The 20,316-nt window shown below is 38.1% G+C and overlaps 1 protein-coding gene across 1 annotated transcript in view; it reads left to right on the forward strand.

The window, feature by feature from the left end:
* The window catches only part of dock3 (dedicator of cytokinesis 3), a 188,994-nt gene that overhangs the window by 147,182 nt on the left and 21,496 nt on the right, over positions 1 to 20,316 (forward strand). The window contains exons 13-28 of the mRNA XM_081385563.1: positions 1,011 to 1,099; positions 2,370 to 2,495; positions 9,986 to 10,110; positions 10,569 to 10,731; positions 11,056 to 11,162; positions 12,045 to 12,216; positions 12,294 to 12,391; positions 12,492 to 12,575; positions 13,101 to 13,201; positions 13,316 to 13,397; positions 14,314 to 14,484; positions 16,977 to 17,169; positions 17,407 to 17,534; positions 17,622 to 17,768; positions 19,949 to 20,047; positions 20,172 to 20,266. Of these exons, the coding sequence (XP_081241689.1) occupies positions 1,011 to 1,099; positions 2,370 to 2,495; positions 9,986 to 10,110; positions 10,569 to 10,731; positions 11,056 to 11,162; positions 12,045 to 12,216; positions 12,294 to 12,391; positions 12,492 to 12,575; positions 13,101 to 13,201; positions 13,316 to 13,397; positions 14,314 to 14,484; positions 16,977 to 17,169; positions 17,407 to 17,534; positions 17,622 to 17,768; positions 19,949 to 20,047; positions 20,172 to 20,266 (1,980 nt within the window). The remainder of the gene's footprint in view (positions 1 to 1,010; positions 1,100 to 2,369; positions 2,496 to 9,985; positions 10,111 to 10,568; positions 10,732 to 11,055; positions 11,163 to 12,044; positions 12,217 to 12,293; positions 12,392 to 12,491; positions 12,576 to 13,100; positions 13,202 to 13,315; positions 13,398 to 14,313; positions 14,485 to 16,976; positions 17,170 to 17,406; positions 17,535 to 17,621; positions 17,769 to 19,948; positions 20,048 to 20,171; positions 20,267 to 20,316) is intronic.

The following is a 20,316-nucleotide window of genomic DNA, read 5'->3' on the forward strand; positions in this document are numbered from 1 at the left end:
TCCTTTTCTATAGAAAAAGACACTGGATACAATCTAAAACATCAGGGTCATTCTCAAAAATTACGGATTTTTTTTTACTTACAAAACATAAACTACATTTACATTTAGTCATTTAGCAGACGCTTTTATCCAAAGCGACTTACAAAGTAGGACTAGATTAAGCGAGTCATCATGAAGAGGCAAAAAACAAAAAGCAGCGCAAGTGCTCCAGATACAAACTACATACTAAGTTGATGGTGAATACTTTATTTTATTTTATAATAAAAATAAGGTGATCATCTTAAAATATATACTAATGAACAGAATTTATATAAAATTCTAATATAATCTTTCTAACACCAATGACAAAAAAAATCATGTGACAAACCTTTTTAAACTATTTATATTAATAATTAACTATTTTTATTATATTTAATTACCTAAAAATACAAAATGAACATTTTATTTTATTTTATTATTTCACCAGTGACAAATTCATAAAAAATAAGGTGATCATCTTAAAATATATACTAATGATCAGATTTAATATATAATTCTAATATAATCTTTCTAACATACATGACAAAAAAAAAAAAAAATCATGGGACAAACCTTTTTAAAATATTTATTTTTATAATAATTTCCTTTTAACTACCTAATATTTTATTATATATAATTACCTATAAATACAAAATGAACAGTAAGTAAATAAATACATAAAGGTTTGTCACATTCCTGATCATATTGTGTCATTCTGGCAAATTTTCGCAATCCAAAAGATGGAGTCCCACAAAAAAAGTCCCTCAATGTTTTTCTCAGCGAATATCCTCTTCTCCTCGGAATAACGTCACATTAACGTAAAGCGTTTACATATACTGACAAGTTACATTTGTGACTTAAAGCATCTGGGAATCACCGAATACGAATGCACTGAATCCACCTGATTCATCCATAGGCTACAACAACTTTTTCTTTTTTTTTTTTTTGCTACACTATATAATGGATTGTCCTCTGTCTTCTCTCTTTCACAGGTGTAATAATGAAAACGAGTGGTACCAGATTCATGAGAACATTATCCGCAAGTCCAGCACCAAATACACCGCCCCCAGCACTAACTACGGTAAGTGCACTTCGAAAACGGTCGTACACTTGATTTAAGTGTCATCATCACTGAAACTGAACAGTCCTTGCAAAAAAATCTGTCTATTATCCTGCTTTACTGTTGTAGTTAATGATTCGCTGAAATCACTGTGGGAACTGGCCCCTAATTCTCCATAATTCTACTGTAATAAAGCACAGTATGATTTTAAATTCCATTTATGTGCTATCAGACCCAAAAAAATAAAATGTGAAAGTAGTCATTACCATTCTAGTTAACTAAAGTCACATGCAAAGCTTAAGCCAAAAAAATCTAATAATAACCCATACAAACAGAACATCTGAGTCCAAAATGATTTTGAATAACTAGACCCTAATAACCCTTAAAATGAGCTTCATGAGCGTTCACACCAGCGGACGATACCATTCTGTTTATGATAAGCATGCACTGCAGTTTTGTCATCTGCGGCTTAAAAATCCACATTGTTTTGCCACAAGATAGCAATTGCGAGCCAATTTGAACATAGTGTAAATGTACTGTATCAACAATCTAACGATATGAACATGGATTTCTACTGGTACGAGATGCGTCACATGACTAAACGTGTCATAGTTAATACCTCTATTTTCACATTCTACACCAAAATGCAAAAACAGGGTTTTCAAATGTATCCACTTGGGAGAGTTCCATTTTCCCAAGACAAAACGGCATCTCAGTGTGGATGCAAGGCCAAAACAGAGAGAAAAAGATTCGTTTTCAAATGCATCTGGATTAGTGTGAACGTAGCCTAAGTCCTTGGGGAAGTAAGTATCGTAGTGGTGTGTCTTGAGGTATCGTTCAATGGTAATCGGTGTGTTAGCTAGCTCTAATTGAGAGTTTATTCCACCATCGAGGGAGGGGAAGGCCTAGAAAAAATTCTGGACCTGGATGAACAGAAACCCTTCCAATTGGGAACTGACAGGAGCCAGGCAATCAGAATGACTGATTGCGGCAGGCGGGCTGGTGTGTACGATTTAATGAAGGATTGAAGGTAGCGGGGAGCCAGGTCATTAGCGGCATTGTAGACCCAAAACAATGTCTTGATTGAATTGAATTGAATTGTGGCAGTCACCGGCAGTCGGCATAGAGACTTCAACAAAATGGTAACATAAGAGACGCAATCTCTCTGGTAGGTTCTTTGAAACAAGGGGCCATTTTACTACACAAATACTAACATAATCACGAGGATAATTACAGTGGTCGTCAAAAGGAAGTCGTCTTACATTTCCCCTGAACTCTTGTGTTTGTGTAGGTCTAATCATCTCACTGCAGCTGTTGAGGGGTGAGATGGAGCAGGTGCGCAGGGAAAACCCCATGATCTTCAACCGTGGCGTGGCCATCACACGCAAACTGGGCTTCCCCGATGTCATCATGCCAGGTGAGGCTCATGAAGGTCATGGTTGCAGTTCAAGATTAGTTCAGGAATGAATGAATCCAATATATATGCCAAAGCTTTGTATTTAGTTTAGTAAGTAGATGGTTGCGACAAGTTAGAATAAGAAAACATTACCGGAGTGAGTACAATGATAGTTATATATACTGTATAGGTTATTTCCCTTTTTTTTTTTACATATTTACCTTTTATCGGTTATTGGCCATAGCATGAAACTAATTATTGGCTTATTGTATCAGCCAGAGTTTCAATATCATCCCTCTTTTCAATTGAAATAATTGAGTTAACTCAATGCTAGTGTCACGGGTGGTTGCAGGTAAATAGACGAAGATGAAGATGAAGAAGGAGGTTTACACAAGTTTAACTCAAACAAGATGATTAATAAAACACAGCTGAACCAAACAAATTCATAATGATGGTGACCATGGTAACATGGTGGTGGGAAAGTCAAAGGAACTCATGAGAATGAATGAAAACAAAGTAAAAGTCCATGATAACTAAGACAAACTGAACATGACTGCGATAGCTAGGGCGTTGTTGGTGGTTTCTACTGCGTTGTTATCGACGAAAGTCCATTGTCCATTGTCAAAATGTCCATTTTCAATTATCAATAGTATAGCGATTTATGAAGCACAGCTCACACAGAAGTCACTTTCAAACCACGCAGCTTTCTGTTGGTAAACCTGGTGATTCCAACTACTTGTTGCGATCCCTATTGAAATGATTGGATTTTGTCTGCGAAAATTTAGCGAGCAGTGGTAAATGCTACTGTTCTGTTGTGTCAAAGGAATCACTAAGGCCGTGTGTCCACCAAAGCGTTTTTTCACGTGGCTGGCGTGTTTTTTCAGTTGTTTTCAATGGGAACGCCGCATTTTTAAAACGCCATGAGCGCAACGAGGCACTGAATGTCTTTTTCACGCTGAAATGTTGAGCGCTCGGCGTTTTTTACGGGTCGCTGAGAGTTGAAGAATGTTCAACTTTGGGTAAAACACAGCGCTCATCTCTGTCACTTTTTACCCAACCGTCCAATCACAGTGGAGGAGGGGCGGGACTAATACCACACTGACCAACCGCCACATTCTGCTTGTACAACATCAACAGATGACAACAACAAGCATAATAACGGAAAAAAAAATAATTTAAAACAAGAGCCAGAGAAAATACATTACGTTGTATCGACATTTTAATATACAGGGTGGGCCATTTATATGGATACACCGTAATAACATGGGAATGGTTGGTGATATTAAAGTCCTGTTTGTGGCACATTAGTATAATACTCTTCACACACTGAATGGCCCCCAAAGTCTCCCGATCTGACCCCCTTAGACTTTTATCTTTGGGGTCATCTGAAGGCAATTGTCTATGGTGTGATGATACGAGATGTGCAGCACCTGAAACTACGGATACTGGATGCCTGTGCTGGCATTTCTCCTGCGGTGTTGCTATCAGTGTGTGAAGAGTGGGAGAACAGGGTTGCATTGACAATTCAACACAATGGGCAGCACATTGAACACATTTTAAAAGTGGTCAGAAACTTGTAAATAACTCATGAACGAATAAAGTTACGTTGAAACCAAGCACACCATTGTTTTTCTTGTGACATTACCAATATGTTTGATGTGTCACATGGCCCTCTTCCTATTGAAAAAACAAAAGTTGTATCCAAGATGGCCGACTTCTAAATGGCCACCATGGTCACCACCCATCTTGAGGAGTTTGCCCCCTCACATATACTAATGTGCCACAAACAGGACTTTAATATCACCAACCATTCCCATGTTATTACGGTGTATCCATATAAATGGCCCACCCTGTAGAATCAACACAGAAACAAAATATGTGTAAAATGAGATACTAGTAACACTTTCGCAGATATTACGTATCATAACGAGCAAACTGTCTCAACTTAAAAAACGCAACTCTGCCAAAACGCTCTCATGCTAGGCTAGCTAGTTTTCAGCAGAGCGCCTAGCGTTTTCAACTGGCTAAAAACGCTTTGGTGGACACACGGCCTAAGAGTTTTTTCAGCTCTAAACTCAGAGTTTTCTCTGTTTTCTATGTACACTTCTTGCTTTTTCACGACCTAGTAACATCATAAAACCACCCTCATGTGTCTCTATCTGCAACGCTTTTCCTGTGGAGGTCAAAGCGATGCATAAGCTTTGAAGCGAGTCTTGTGAAACGGCCTTTAGCAAGACCAATAATCGCACGTAACATCACATAATCGGCCTCATTGCTTTTTAACTGCATAGAATCAAGCTTATATAAATGTATATGACCCACATTTTGACAGACTGTACAGGCTCCGAGCCTCAGAGGGCCTGTAAAACCAGCTGGACTCTTGCCACGTCAAAGTTGAGTTAAGAAATCCCTTCCCTGTGATTCAGAAGGAGCCTTGGGGCTTCTCTAAGTTGGTCTCTTAATAAAATCGTGTCACTGTGTGTTCTTTAAAAATCCAGTGGAGCTCTGGCTGAGTTCCCCAACAGTCAAAATCTCGTAACCATGTCCAATATATCTCTTTTCTTCGTCCATAACTTCGCACATCAGTCTTGTCCTCCCAGATGTCCTTGATGGGTCCTCCATCTTCTTTTGTAGAGCCCTCTCATTTGTCTCTGAGTTAATGTTTCCTCCTTCTTCTGAAGAGCCCAATGATTGGTTTATCATCCACGAATCGATCAACCTGAGGTAGTTCAATTATAATCACAGACAAGGCTGTGCTCTTTAAATTCAGCATTTTGAAAAGCCAATAAGTCGATAGGCCTCTGAGAGCCTTGGTTCCTTGGGTTTCTGAGCTACGTATTTTTCTGGGGGGAAAAAAAGGCTTAGATGCTATTGAACCACAATGTCTGGGAAAAACCCATGTAATCTTATTTCAGATTGCTGCATTGACTTTATTCCTTTAAAAGTTCAAACTTGGCAGGTTTCTAAAAAATGGTCCCAGCATTGGGATCCGTTGCGTTCAAAAAACAATGTCTGTCTGTCAAACGGTATTAAGTCTTGGAGGCAGCAATTAGAGGGAATATTGAAGTGTTAGCATTATGAAATATTAATGACACTCGAGGTGTGCAAGCTTTGAAAGTGATTCATTCTCAAGACATTTTCTATAAGCCGGAGACGAGTTTGTTCAACAAAACCTCTCCAGAATTGTTTATACATTCCTTTTCAGTGCGAGATGTGATGGGTTGGATTGCATCGTCCATTTTATTTTTGTTTTAGCCATAAAAAGGCCAACTTAAAAAGTCCCTTTTCCTGATGTTCCCGTAGTCGTGTGTTTTGTCGTCCCCTTAAAACAGAATGTGAGCACATGCAAATACCTAGATACTAAACCGTAGCATCTGCTTTCCCTTTTCTATACGCTAGCTACTGCTGTCAGGCCAGTTTTCCCTCTTTCCAGCTGGGAATGCACCAGGATTGTTCCTTTTTGGAAGGAATTTGTGCCTGAATAGAGAGCTTTATGTGGATTTTATTCAGCAAAATAGCTCTGAAGCAGTGGAGAGATGCGTCTAACGCCGTAGCCGTAACCCATTACAGAGACTGTCTATAAAGGAACGCAATCCAACGAAATACCAGTGCTCACAGGGAGTCAGCCTGCTCTGCCGGATAACATTTTTATCGGGGTGTGAAACTGTAGGATTCTGTCAGACAAACAGACAAACACACAAAGCTTTATTTAGGCTTTTACAGTATGTTGTCTATCCAATCCACTGTTTCTAAATGCAGCTGTGGCCATATTTGCTTTCTTTTCTATAGTTGTGTCTTGTTAGATTCACTAACACTGGTATTTGTGTTGTGGGACATTGGATATTAGGAATTGATGATACCCCAGGTTATTTTCTTTTTGATCTGATGCCAAATACCATCAAGTCCAATGTTGTCAATATGGATACCAATACCAATACTGTTTTTTATTTATTTACTTATTGCAATTTTAAAAGATATTTAGTGATTATAACCCTTATCATTGTTTGCAAGTTTCACAATCATTTAATTTTAAACATTAGAAATTAAAGGTATAGCGGAGGATCTTTCCGAATTTTAGATAAGAACCGCCCTCTCCACTTCTTGAAAAAATGCACATGCGCAACACTCTACCTGCTCCCGAGAGGGAACGCCTATTAAACGTGTGCGAGGTTCTCCTCGTGCACGCTCTGTTTACAAGTTGCTGTCGGCATCGCTCATACAAGATTACTTTCCAAAAGAAGATTTGCACTTTTTCTCCAAATAGCATGCCAAACTTTACCTGTCGAGTAGAAACTTCGCGACTGAGGCATCAGTGGGAAGCCCAACCTGTGTTCTCAGCGCACGCCATCGTGTGAAACAATCTCCCAAAAACACTCTGATCTTGTTTCTCTCTTCTGAGGCCTTTCTCTTCTTCTCATACAGTTCGTACAAACTTTTTCTCTTGCGACCCTCAGACATTTTCAAAGGACCCGGTGAAACGGCGAGCTTCAATGAATGGCTTAAACCGTAACTCTAGCTCACCACCACACATAAACACCTGAAAGTGCGCATGCGCAGAAAGCGAAAACTAAGGGACGAGCACGTACGACGGCCTTACGTAAACATATCACCAGAATGATTGACACTTAGGTGGACCAATAGCTACCCACCCGGAAAAAGAAAATCCTCCGCTATACCTTTAAGTAGTTATGAGGATAATTTGCTAACAATATTTACAGAACGTAATTGAAACTTTTAATTTCTAATGACTTCCGAGAATGTTCAAAGATCGATAAGAAAGTTTTAATCCTATACAACTATTTTCTAATAGTTTTTACTTCAATATATTTATTGCTTATATTTACTTGCTTACTGATCAGTATATTCTATACTCTTGATACAGCATTAGTACTGAACGTATAGATACCTCAAAATCAATTTAATCATAAGTAGAAGACCGATCTACCCACGACTACATTAAAATTGTATCTAAAATAAAATATTCTACAAAAAACTAAAAAAATTGTGTCAAATGTAATTTCTAGACACTTATTGTCTAATAAAACAAACAAACAAGAAGCAACAATTTAAAACTGTGAAATTTAAATAAAAAATTCTTCTAAATTCTAAAGAAACTAAAACTGATCAATGTTTCTGGTCTTATTATGCATGATTTAACAGTGCACGTTATTCCAAATGAAATTTAAATATGATTATAAATCGTAAAAGTAAACAATTCAGTTATATCTTTTTTAACATGCTTTTTTAAAAAAGTAGATGTTTGTTATATTCTGCATATAAAATTGACAAATGGAGATCTGTGTTTGAATTTGATCTGAAGTCCACGGCTGCTCCTCGTTGCTCAGAATGAACGAGTTTTGCGAGTAAAAGTCAAGAAAAATTTTTCATTATGCACATTACACTCAAAATAGAGCAATAATTGTATTGCTTAAGGTGCTTTATATCGTTCTCCTTGACTATATCACCCCTTAGTAAAGATATATGGTGCATCAGAGCAAATTGAAGCTTTTCTTTAAGGTATATGCCGAAATATACATCTCCACACTCATAACTGTCTGTATATGTGCTGCAGGGTGGGTGTCAGCAGGAGGGATTGTTTCTAGGAGCTTTCAGAAGAGGCACGCATTCTCTTTTATTGCATCAGCTGTAATTGGAAGAAATCAAATTAAACCCACAACTTCTTTCACTAACAGCTAAAACTTTCTCCCCCCTGAGTAGACGGTAAGAGCCGAGCACAATTCCAGAGAGAGTCTATGTTTATTTTGAGTATTATGATTCAGATGCTTGCCGCTCTGCAGAGAGAATGTGGGCTGCTGTGTCATGGACTGAATGAGGTTGATAATGAAAGAATCATCTGAAAGCCAAGGTCACATGTGGAACGACGGTGTAAAAGACAGGTTGAACTCAAGTGTGATTATATTTCTTCTAGCCGGTTTTGCTCCTAGAGTTTAGTTGGACAAACGATTTGACCTTTATGTAGCAGTAGCTTTTATTACAGTCTGTAAAAGGGTTTAACAGTGAAGCTAAATTAAGTGTGCTGGGTCCATCTGAGATTACAGTTTCTTTTAAGCTTGAACAAAAACACATAGATATAGAAACTATTTACAGTTTTTTTCTATCCAACTTTTATGTTATAGTGGACTGGTGTATGCTGTTTCCTGGCCAATATCTGCAAGCATGATCAACAGTGGTTTTCTGTAAAAAGTGCCTTTTACAATTCAAACACAAAACATTACTAAAGAAGAAAAAAATTTACAATTTCTTGAAAATTCATCATCAGATTTTGTCAATGATGTCTGAACTTTTTTGAACCCCATGTGGCGACACATGAGTGTTGACTTTTTCTTCCGATAATTCACTTGAACAAAAATAATCACAACGTTTTTGTGACAGGAGCAGTTTTACCTTAAAAAAAAAAATTACCCCCCCCCCCCCCCAAAAAAAAAAAAAATTATAAATATGGTAACACTTTAGTTTGGGGACCAATTCTCACGTTTAGGGATAGTTGTCACGATCCACACAAGAACAGAGGAAAAGTAGATCCAATTGCAGTAAGTTTAATAAGGGAAAACCATTACATCAATCTCCAGTCCAGGCAGGGGTCAAAACCAAAGTAGCAATCAAACATAAACAGGCACAAGACAAACGGACAAGAACAGAACTCAGAAGTGGCGTTATAAATACAAGGACTCTGTAACACACACTAAAACAGACAGGGTTATATACACAGGGAATCGACAATGATAATGGGGAAATGGCTGAGTGCAATGATCAGTGATAAGGGACAGCTGAGTGCAATGATGAGACAAGGATCGTGGGGAATGTAGTTCAAAATGTGACAGACACCGTGAGGGAGGAGGACATCTAGTGGACACCTGGAGAACACAACCTGACACCGTGACAATAGTTCACCCAGAAATGAAAATTCTGTCATCACTTACTCTCCCTCAAGTTGTTCCAAACCTATTTGAATTCCTTTGTTCTGCTGAACACAAAAGAAGATATTTCGAAGAATATGGGTAACCAAACAGTTGTAGTGGACTATTGACTTCCATAGTATAGGGGAAAAAATCCTATGGAAGTCAATGGTGCCCCACAATTTTGGTTTCAAACATTCTTCAAAATATCTCCCTTTGTTTTCAGCAGAAGAAATAAATGTATACAGGTTCTGAACAACTTGAGGGGTGAGTAAATGATGACAGAATTTTCATTTTTGGGTGAACTATGCTTTTATCTGGTTGCTTATTAGCATGTATATTAGCTTGCATATTACTATGCATCTCTAACAATTTCTTGAAAATGTACAGTATCATCAAATTTGTGTCTAGGATGTCTTTACTTTTTTTAACCCCACATGTTTGTTGAGGTTGTCTCGCAATAATTCACCAAAACGAAAATATAGGTAATAAAAATCGTTTATTTTATCGTTTATTACAACTTCAATGCAGTGCATGTTTCACCAAGAAAAAAGATTCATATTACCTAACAATGTTGTTTTTGTTGATCTTTAGGTGACATACGCAACGACCTCTACCTCACGCTGGAGAGAGGAGACTTCGAGAGAGGAGGCAAGAGTGTTCAGAAGAACATTGAGGTCACCATGTATGTGCTCTATGCTGACGGCGAAATCCTCAAAGTAAGTCATGTGGAGTTTAATAAAGCAATAGTTTGCCGATAATGAAAGTTCTGTCATCATTTACTCACCCTCATGTGATCCCAATCCATAAAAGGAGACATTTTAAGGAATTGTGTTGGTTGCTCTTTTACACGAAATTGCAGCATGATTATTGAAAAAAATTAAAAATCTCATTCTGTATTCCACCGTTCCACAGTTGGAACGACATGAGGGAGTAATTAATGACGGAAATCAAATTTCTGGGCAAATTATCCCTTTTGAAGAAGTGATCTGTAGCTCATGTGGTGAATCATTTAGTCCAAACAAATTTGAAGTCAGTTTGAAAGGAGCAAATGAGTTTGTTATTTTCTGATGTATTTTGCATAAGCCCATCATACATTTTTCGTGTCGCACTCTTTGATGCACACTATAAAGCCAGATAAAAGCAAACTGTTTCCATTTCTTCTATCTTTTATTAGGAGTGCATTAGTCTGGGCTCAGGAGAACACAGCATCAGTGAGTACCGCTCTTTCGTTCTCTACCACAACAACAGTCCACGCTGGAGTGAGGTCATCAAACTGCCGATCCCCATCGACCGATTCCGGGGGTCCCATCTGCGCTTTGAGTTTAGACACTGTTCAAGTAAGGATTTATACTCTACCAGTATAATTTTGCACACATTTGACTTCTTTTTCTCTTGACATCTAAAGGCGTATGCTCAAATTATTCAAATTAATCAACTAATTACCAATATAAATTGTTCCTATGTATGAACTTCTTACCAAAACTATAGTTATTTTTGAAAGGGATGAGATATATTGTTAGTCATTATTCAACATGTTGGTTTTAATGCTGCATGCAACACTCAACTTGTTGAAAATTCAAGTTTTTTTATACTGAATTTAAATTACTGGCACTTAAAACTTAAGAACGTTGGACAATATTGCCATTTTATTGTTTCCACAGCAAAGGACAAAGGAGAAAAGAAGCTTTTTGGCTTTGCGTTCACTCCTCTCATGAGAGAAGACGGCACCACACTGTCAGATGAGAGCCATGAGCTTTACGTCTACAAGGTGAGGACAGTCTCCACCTTTACTTTAAATGCATTGTGTATTTGTCATAAATGCAAAAAAAAAAAAAAAATGAATGCAGTGTCAAGATCTATTGGATACTTTATAATTACTGTTTAAACATGTTGTTAAACATAATATTAAAATAATATATTAATATGTAATATTAAAGCATTAATGGATTATATATTTACTTTATCCAAGATTTAAAACATTACAGCTTTTTAGCAAGTTAAGTCATATGTAATCAATAGCAATCAGACCAGTTAAAGTCTCACAATCAATAACACATATGTTGTGTGTTTTTGTCATTTGTATTACTTTTTGACTTTTTTAATGTCTATATTGTTTTTTTTTATGGGTTCAATACATAAAATGTAAGCTTTTTCTATTTTAAAATGAGAAATGTTGCCTTTGCAACTAGCTGAAATAAAAGCTTACTTCTATTTTATATGATTTCAATTAACATTTAGGTTGCACTTTATTTCGATAGTCCACTTTAGACATTCTACTAACTATAAGTAACTTTGCAACTACATGTCAACTAACTCTCATTCATTTGCAACTACAGTACATGTCAACTAACTCTCATTAGAGTATTAGTAGACTGTTAGGGTTAGTAGAATAAGTTGACGTACTTGCAAAGTTACCAATAGTCAGTTGAATTACTGTTGAGGAGTATCAAAATAAGGTTTAGCAGATATTAAGCAGACAGTCTACTAATACTCTAATGAGAGTTAGTTGCAAAGTTAGTAGATAGTTTGTAGAATGTCTGAAGTGGACTCGAATCAGTTTTTTACACTTTTAGTTACAATAACCCTGGTACGGGCATATCATGTTCATATGATGTCTAACTTTTAAAACTCTTTTCTGTATCTGAATCAGTGTGATGAAAACACCACCTTCAGTAACCATGCGCTGTACCTGGGGTTGCCCTGTTGTAAAGACGACTTCAACGGCTGCCCGAACATCCCGTCCAGCCTCATCTTCCAGCGCAGCACTAAGGAGACCCTCTGGATATCCACTCAACTCTCTTCCACCAAACTAACACAGAATGGTAACTTACTAACACTAATTTTTCAGTTGCCGCATCTATTTATCAGAGGAATAACACTTTCTTATTGTGTTTTGAAGTTGATCTACTAGCTTTGTTGAAGTGGAAAGCACATCCAGACCGTGTGATGGACATTTTGGGGCGATTGCGCCACGTCTGCGGGGAAGAAATAGTCAAAGTGAGAGCTCCGTCTCAATAATTAATAATAATCAAAAAGGACAGATTTGAATGTCTTGCATAATGCATTTACACCCATATTTTCTGTTTCTCTTCTCCAGTTTCTTCAAGACATCCTCGACACACTGTTCTCCATTCTGGATGACAACACAGACAAATACGGACCCCTTGTGTTTCAGTCGCTGGTTAGAAAGCTTAAATAAATGACATTTTTAGGACTGCGCCACAGCTTGCCTAACGTTAATAATTCACAGCTGTAATAACGTGTCCGATTTCCATTCATCAAAAGCGCTCAGACCCCCGTTTACTGTACAAACGTGTATTTGTGTGTGTGCACACCCTTAAATGCATACGATTCATCTCTTTCAGGAGCGCCCATGCTGTGTGTGTGTGTGTGTCTGTTATGAAAAATGGAAGATTTCAGCTGGCACGGATCCAGGCATTATTAGGCCTTCACAGCTGTTTGATAGTGGCGTCTCCAGAGACCCTTTAGCTTCTTGTACTCCTGTAAAAAGAGTCAAGATGTTCTAGCCTCTCTTGGCCTGAATACATCTGTCATGTTTCTTCTTGGAGAATAGAGAACCTATGCAAGCTGCATTCTTTTTGCATTGATATTCATTTTGCAATATGCTATCGTGGTCCTTTGGACCTTTAGCTTCTCTAATTTGGGATTTCTGTTCGAATTTAAACCATGACACATTTCTGTCCAGGTGTTCATCATCAATCTGCTCCGGGACAGTAAGTTTTATCACTTCCGGCCTGTGATGGACACCTACATCCAGAAGCATTTTGCTGGAGCACTGGCTTACAAGTGAGCTCATCAATTTTAGCTGGATACTTATGTTTAGATATAGTTTAAGCAAACTTGTGTTAGTAATGTATAAGTATAAATGGGATTTCATTAGGTGTTTAATTTCAAATGCAGAGAGTTGATTCGATGTCTGAAGTGGTATATGGATCGGTCAGCAGAAGTTGTACGACAAGATCACATCCAGGAAGCCATGAGGGTAAGTGTGCTGTATAACCAAATAAACAGAAGGCAAGAGAAAAAAATCCATGTAAAATCAAATGGTGGCTTCAGTCAAATAAGCAGTGATTCAGGAACTAGAATAAATAAATGATAAGTAATTGTAGGGCATTCCTCAAAGGACCTTTACAAATAGCTAGCTCAAGCAAATTGTATTGAGATTTCTTATTCACTCCCTGTATGGTTTTGTTGAGATCTAATGTCTTCGCTGGTTTGATTGGTGATTCATTTTGGTACTGACAGTACCTCATATTTAAATGTCAAGCACTGTAAAAGTACAGAGAAATTATACTTAATTAAAGTGTGGCTGCTGCGTCAAATATTTCAAAAGTGTCTAGCCGGAAACATACTTGAGAGAAAGAAGTTTCCACTTTTATTGTACATTCAAGTATTTAGAAGTAAAAACCTTTTTTCTTAGCTTTTTAAAACTGGCTGATGAAAGACAATGAAAGAATTCTAAAGTAATTTTGATGCACAAAGTGTGAAAAGCGGCCCATTCACAGTTTCAATGTGTTTGAAAAAAAAAAAAGAAGAAAAAAAGACTATTTTATCTTCAGCAATGGTTATTATATTTAAAAGAGCCAAAAACTGCTCAGTACAAATTAAATTGTAAGGAGTAAACAGTTTTTTTTTTTTGTGGAAATGTGAAGTACAAGTTAGTTTCATCAGCTTTAGTATAAATTCCCCAAAATACCAATTACTTTAGTACTTCCAACCCATGACGTAAAAAAAATGTTCAGTCGTTGTTGTTGTTTTTTTTTTTTTGTCTTCAAGGTAAAAGCAAACTAATTGTCCTTATTTATTGTAATTGGAATGTTTTAAAGACATTTAATAGCATAAACATGGAGCTCAGACACTTTAGCTTGTACAAACATTAACTGTAAATCTTCCTTCAGGCTCTAGAGTATCTGTTTAAATTCATCGTCCAGTCACGGATCCTCTACTCCCGGGCCACCTGTGGGATGGAGGAGGACCAATTTAGGGCCAGCATCCAGGAGCTTTTCCAATCCATCCGTTTCGTCCTCAGTCTGGACAGCCGCAGCTCTGAGACGCTAATTTTCACCCAGGTCAGATATAAACAAAAGAGCCATTTTACATTTCATGAAATCTGGTGGATAAGTAGAACTGTGTAAAAAAATAAAAAGCTTGAAATTAAAGGAAGTGGGATGTAACAGGTGAATGTTTATGTTATTATGCTCTTTTTCATATTAAATTACTTTATTCATTTATATCTCACTTCTGTTTAATTAAAGAATTAAGTATTGAAAGCAAACAAGAACAAAGTGGTCTAATGTGTTTGAAAAGGAAAGGTTTAGTTGTAATGAGTTGCTGATCTCCAAAGCCATGGTTGTTGACTCAATATCAAAGCTGCTTTCTTGAGGTTCATGTTTGTTTAGTCTTCTATCAGAATGATGCATCCGTCTATCTCTGCCCTAAAGAAGTTGTACGTCTAAGCTGTTTTGACAGCCCCATCTCATGGATATCCTGTGAAATCAGTTCTCATGTAGAGCGAGTTGCGATCAGACGAAACAAGGTTTTCCTTGAAGGCTCCAGGAGTAGATATCTGCTCGCTACAGATTGCTTGATTGCTGAAGTAGATGTGAAATGTTCTGAAGAATCAGATTTGAAGAATACAAGACAAGAGGACTTAAGATGAAGATCAGGAGACGTCAACGCTGATGCCACCAAACAAGTTTTTGAGAAACTGTGCTATCTTTAGCCACTATTTTTAAATTGTCTGAAGATGGTGTGAATGGTACTTCCCGCTATGATGCTTGGATGTTTTGGGTGGTTGCCAGACATTGCTACTCTATGTGTTTGCTGAAGTATTCTAAGGTTTTTTTTTGCCCATTGATAGTTATGAGGGTGTTTTAGATTGATTCTGAAAGCATTTCTAGGTGGATGCTCAGTTGGGTGCGCACTGGCCCAAGTCAAACCCTCCTCCAAGTTACTGTGATATTCTGATCCCTAGATACTGTATGTTTGATTGTTCCCCAGGTAATAGTTCCCTTCAGTAAGGCTCGTGACTTGAGGTATCATCATTAGAGTTCCTTAGGACAAACGATGTGAGACAGTTTAATACACAGGGTTGGGATTTGAAGACTGATGGACTTTGTAATAAGTCTCATTAGTTTAGTTATCGGTAGTGTTTGTACAGCAAAAAGTGAGATATCTTTCTCTTATTAATGTTTGAAATTTCAAATTGATGCAGATTATGTACAAGGTACATTTTTATTAGGTAATGAAACCTAATAAACCTTCCACATGACTTCTTCTGTCATCACCATAATCTATCGTCCATGCCTCATTTAATTCTGGATTCAGCAGGAACCGAATAATAAAATATGTGGCTGTACTTTGATTATCAGTGTCTGGACACAATACAGTCCATCCTACCAACAATGCTTGCACAAATGCTTTGATGAAGATTTAGTCTTTTTTGTTGACAATGTTTTTCCTGAATTGTCCCATATTGTACCTGTGTGGACTTTTCCCATCCCTGCCCTGTATCCTGACCCAATCCTGCCCAACTTCACTGTACCCTCCTAGGGTCCCCAACCAACTACAGGACAAGCCACTGCCAACCAGGGCAACTGCTTGCAGCCGTTGAGCTGTAATGCCCCACGGCCCTCTCCGCTGTCTGTAAGTAGATGCAGCTTGTTGAATTGCCCCACAGTAATGGAACGGACCCAACCCAACCCAACCTAATACCTAAAACATCTACTGTCACATGCAACCATTCAGTACCTTTTCAGAACACCAGACCCCAACATGATCCAACAACCCAAACACACTGACAACAACACCAACAAATGCCTCCCAATGCATTTTCCGCTGGGTTCTTTGGTGTGTTTCTTGGTTTTGATTGCTGTGCTTGACACCAAGTCTTCTTGTGCACAAAGTTGAGACCTTCCAAACACCCCCATTATTCACCTTTCCTCTTCAGTGGCATTGAACCAGGGACCAGCGATCACCTTGCCTGCAATGGATCGTACCATGGGGGTGTTGAGCAAAGTGGGGAAGGGAAGTCCTCAAAAGCAAGAGATGTAGATGTTTATAAAATGGTAGCTTTGAATAAAGGAATAGCTAAGGTCTCAATTATGAACCACAATGCCAATCTAGTTAATAGATTTGTGGCTGTGCTCGTGACTATATAGCGGTCTTCAACCCACTGTCCTGCAAAGTTTTGTTCCAACCTACTTCAGTCCAGCTGCCTGCAATTTTCAAGTGACCTTGAAGACCTTGAATGGTTGATTCAGGTGTGTTTGATTAGAGTTGGAGCTAAACTCTCCAGGACATTGGGTCTCCAGGAGGTTTGGAGGCTTCTGATGGTTTGGCTTCTTCCTATCGAAAATGTAAAAAAAATCTACCAATCTACCAAGTAAGCATGAGGTCTTGACAAAGCCTCACTGTTACTTAATCTCTTGCTGTGTAGGTGATGTCCATCCCATCTTTGGCCAACAGTCCCTTCACATCTTGAGCTTTCTAATAGGGAACACATACCATGACCAAAATGCAAAAATGCTTTCTTTCTCTTGTCCCTTCCCATTTTTTTCAGGCTGCCCTGCTCAACTCTTTCCCTGCCATTTTTGATGAGCTCCTTCAGATGTTCACAGTACAGGAAGTGGCAGAGTTTGTGAGGGGAACTCTGGGTAGCATGCCTAGTACAGTCCACATTGGTCAGTCGATGGATGTGGTCAAGCTTCAATCCATTGCTCGAACTGTGGATAGTAGGCTTTTCTCCTTCCCAGGTATTTCTTAAATAAATGTGCTACATTTACTACAACTGGGGCAGTACAATTAATAAGACATATTTGTACCTTGTTTAACCCTAAAAAGGTTCATAGTAGTCCTACACTAAGGGACTAAAATGTACCCTTTAGGGGTAGATAAGATGCAAAGTTGTCCCTTTTGCATGTTTTATGTGTTAATGTCTGAAATCTTAATCAGGTGTATTGCTTTAATAACCTCCCTGTCTCTTTATATAGAATCAAGGAGAATTCTCCTTCCTGTTGTTCTCCATCACATTCATCTGCATCTCCGGCAACAGAAGGAGCTTCTGATCTGCTCAGGAATCCTGAGCAGCATTTTCTCCATTATTAAGAGCAGCTCATTGGTACTCACGCTTCAGTCAATGAACACGTTGAACATCCCGTTGGTGACTTTGGTCAAGGAGACAATGTTTCTCTTTTCCTGTTTGCAGGAGAGCTCTGTGCAAGAGGAGGTAGAGATGATGGTGGAGAGTTTGTTGGATGTGTTGTTGCAGACGCTGTTGGCCATCATGAGTAAATCTCAGTCTCAGGAGGCGGTAAGAGGGCAGCGCTGTCCACAGTGCACGGCTGAGATCACTGTTAGTAACTAACAAATCTGATATTATACTTCTTTCCTTCCCTCCATCCTTCATCTCTATTCTCCTCCACCTGCTTGGCAACATACTTACTGAGATCTTTACTTCATCTTCTGTTTCTTTCCCAGTATCTTTATGGAACTCTCCTTTTTTTGCCTATATTGTGCAACAGTCAAGTTCTAAAAGCAAAATCTCATACATTTTCTTCATAGAGAGATTAATTTCAACAATAACATCAAACCTTTGAAAACAGTCGTACATTCATCTCTGACATTAGTCAAACCAAATTAATGTTTTAAAATGGCAGACCTTATATTAGGGATGTCAACGTTAAAATCCAACTTGACATGCCTAAAATGTAAAGCTCTAAATAGCTGCTCTAAACGAGCTCTTTGCTGTTAGACTGTACACATACTGTACACTGAATTCTGAAAAGTTTTGTTCTGTAATGGTTTTTTTTTTCATGTGTGCATTGGTGTGCATAACTTTATGAATTATATGGACTCCTTATATCATTTGGTTATTTGGTGTCATTCTGGAGTCTCCAAGTGTCCTTTTTTGGAAAGACACCTAAATTTACCTTGAAAAAAAAAACTTTGAGAAAATACAGTTTTGTGAGAATCATCCTTCAATCTGATAGTTTACTTTTCTGGATAGTTTACTGTTCAAATGATGACAAAATTAACGCATTAAACAAAATAAACGATGTACGCTTAATTTCGCGATAAGTATGCGACTAATCACGATTTAAAATATTAATCTATTGACAGCCCTAAATATACAGTATATATGATAATGATATAATTTTAATATTAATTATAATTTTAATATTACTCTCTCTCTCTCTCTCTCTCTCTCTCTCTCTCTCTCTCTCTCTCTCTCTCTCTCTCTCTCTCTCTCTCTCTCTCTCTCTCTCTCTCTCTCTCTCTCTCTCTCTCTCTCTCTCTCTCTCTCACTCACTCACTCACTCACTCACTCTCTCTCACATTTATGGCTATGTGTTTATTATGTCTCACACTCACTCACTGACTCACACATGTCTTCATTCAGTTGAGTTTCATGAAAACTGCCCAAAAATGTCCAGGTCATATTTCTATAACAAAATGTTGCATAGAGATAATGAAGCATGTGTTTAGCATTTTGTGAGGCGGGGCGGGGCAGGGGGTGGGGGGTGATTTCTTTCTGTAAAATACACATGCAAAATGACTTTTGATCTTAGTATGAAGTATGACCCTGACAGGTTTCACGAGACTCATCCATGAATGTTTGTCTTGCGTCTCTTATGTTTAGTCTGTTGTAACGCTTACTGGGAAAACTAAGATCAACAGTGAACTACTAGAACACAAACAATCTCTGATCTATACTATGATGAATGGGTTTGCATCCTTTGATTTACACTTGCTTGCTTTTAATGTTTTATTGTTAATGTATTCATCATATATTGCTTATAAACAGAGCCCGGCAGAAAACAATATTACGTCTCTATCTATATGTAGTTAAAAGAAAGCATGGTCTAATTTGAAAGCCCTTTGAAAGCATCACATATTTGCAAATATTGTCTGATTGATCATTGTTTGATGCACTACTTTTCCATCAGGTAAGTTTGTGTTGACGTTTTTGAGACTGTCACATTCTACGAAGAGCGTCAATTACATAGACTTTACAGGCATGGTTGCCCAGAGTAGAATGACGGTGACCTACAGTAATATAAATTCGCATATAGTGCCTGCTGTCTTTGGATTGTGTGGTTAGTGAATCAGACGAAGACATCTGCGCTAAAATACCACGCATTAGTCTCGCATTGCCAGACTTTTGACTAACAATAAGTCTAGTCCACATTGGAGTTAATTCTGGCCAAGAACTGCCCACTTGGACAGAAAGAGACTGCCTGACCAACAAGTTATTTATATCAACTGATTAAAAAAGTTGTGTGAAGTTTCGAACGGGTGATTTCAGCAAGTATTTCCATTTTTGTTCGTAAAATACTTCCGAAATTCGGTGAAGAGAGTGTAGGCGTGCCATCTGAAGTGCCGTAACTGTTTAGTGAATTCATCCCACAGTGTCTTCATGTCTCTCATTCATTCTGCTCCCCCGCTCCCTTTGGATGTGTTTGATTGTCAGTGTGATTGCCAAATTAACAGATTGATTGGCTCACAAGAACTTGCCCGCTCTCTGATTGGCAGGGGGAGTATGTGTCCTGCTTGTTGTCCCTCCTGCGTCAAATGTCCGACATTCACTTTCAACACCTGATGGACAACTTCCAGAGCAAAGAGGAGCTAAAGGTGAATTTCAGAAGTCAGGCATCTGAATCATTTATAATGTCACTTAAAGTTGAAGTTTTTAAATGTTAAATGTAAAAAAAAATACTTTCCTCTAACGCAGCTTATACAATCCCATCTCTTGCAGGAGTTCTTGCTGAAGATTTTCTGTGTGTTCAGAAACCTGATGAAACTCAGTATATTCCCGCGTGACTGGAACGTCATGCGACTGCTGACCAGCAAGTGAGAATCTTCCCTTTTTCCCCCTCTTTTTTCCTTCATTCCCGCTTCCT

This window comes from Scardinius erythrophthalmus (assembly GCF_964197995.2).
Source record: "Scardinius erythrophthalmus genome assembly, chromosome: 14".
Taxonomy (NCBI): Eukaryota; Metazoa; Chordata; class Actinopteri; order Cypriniformes; family Leuciscidae; genus Scardinius; species Scardinius erythrophthalmus.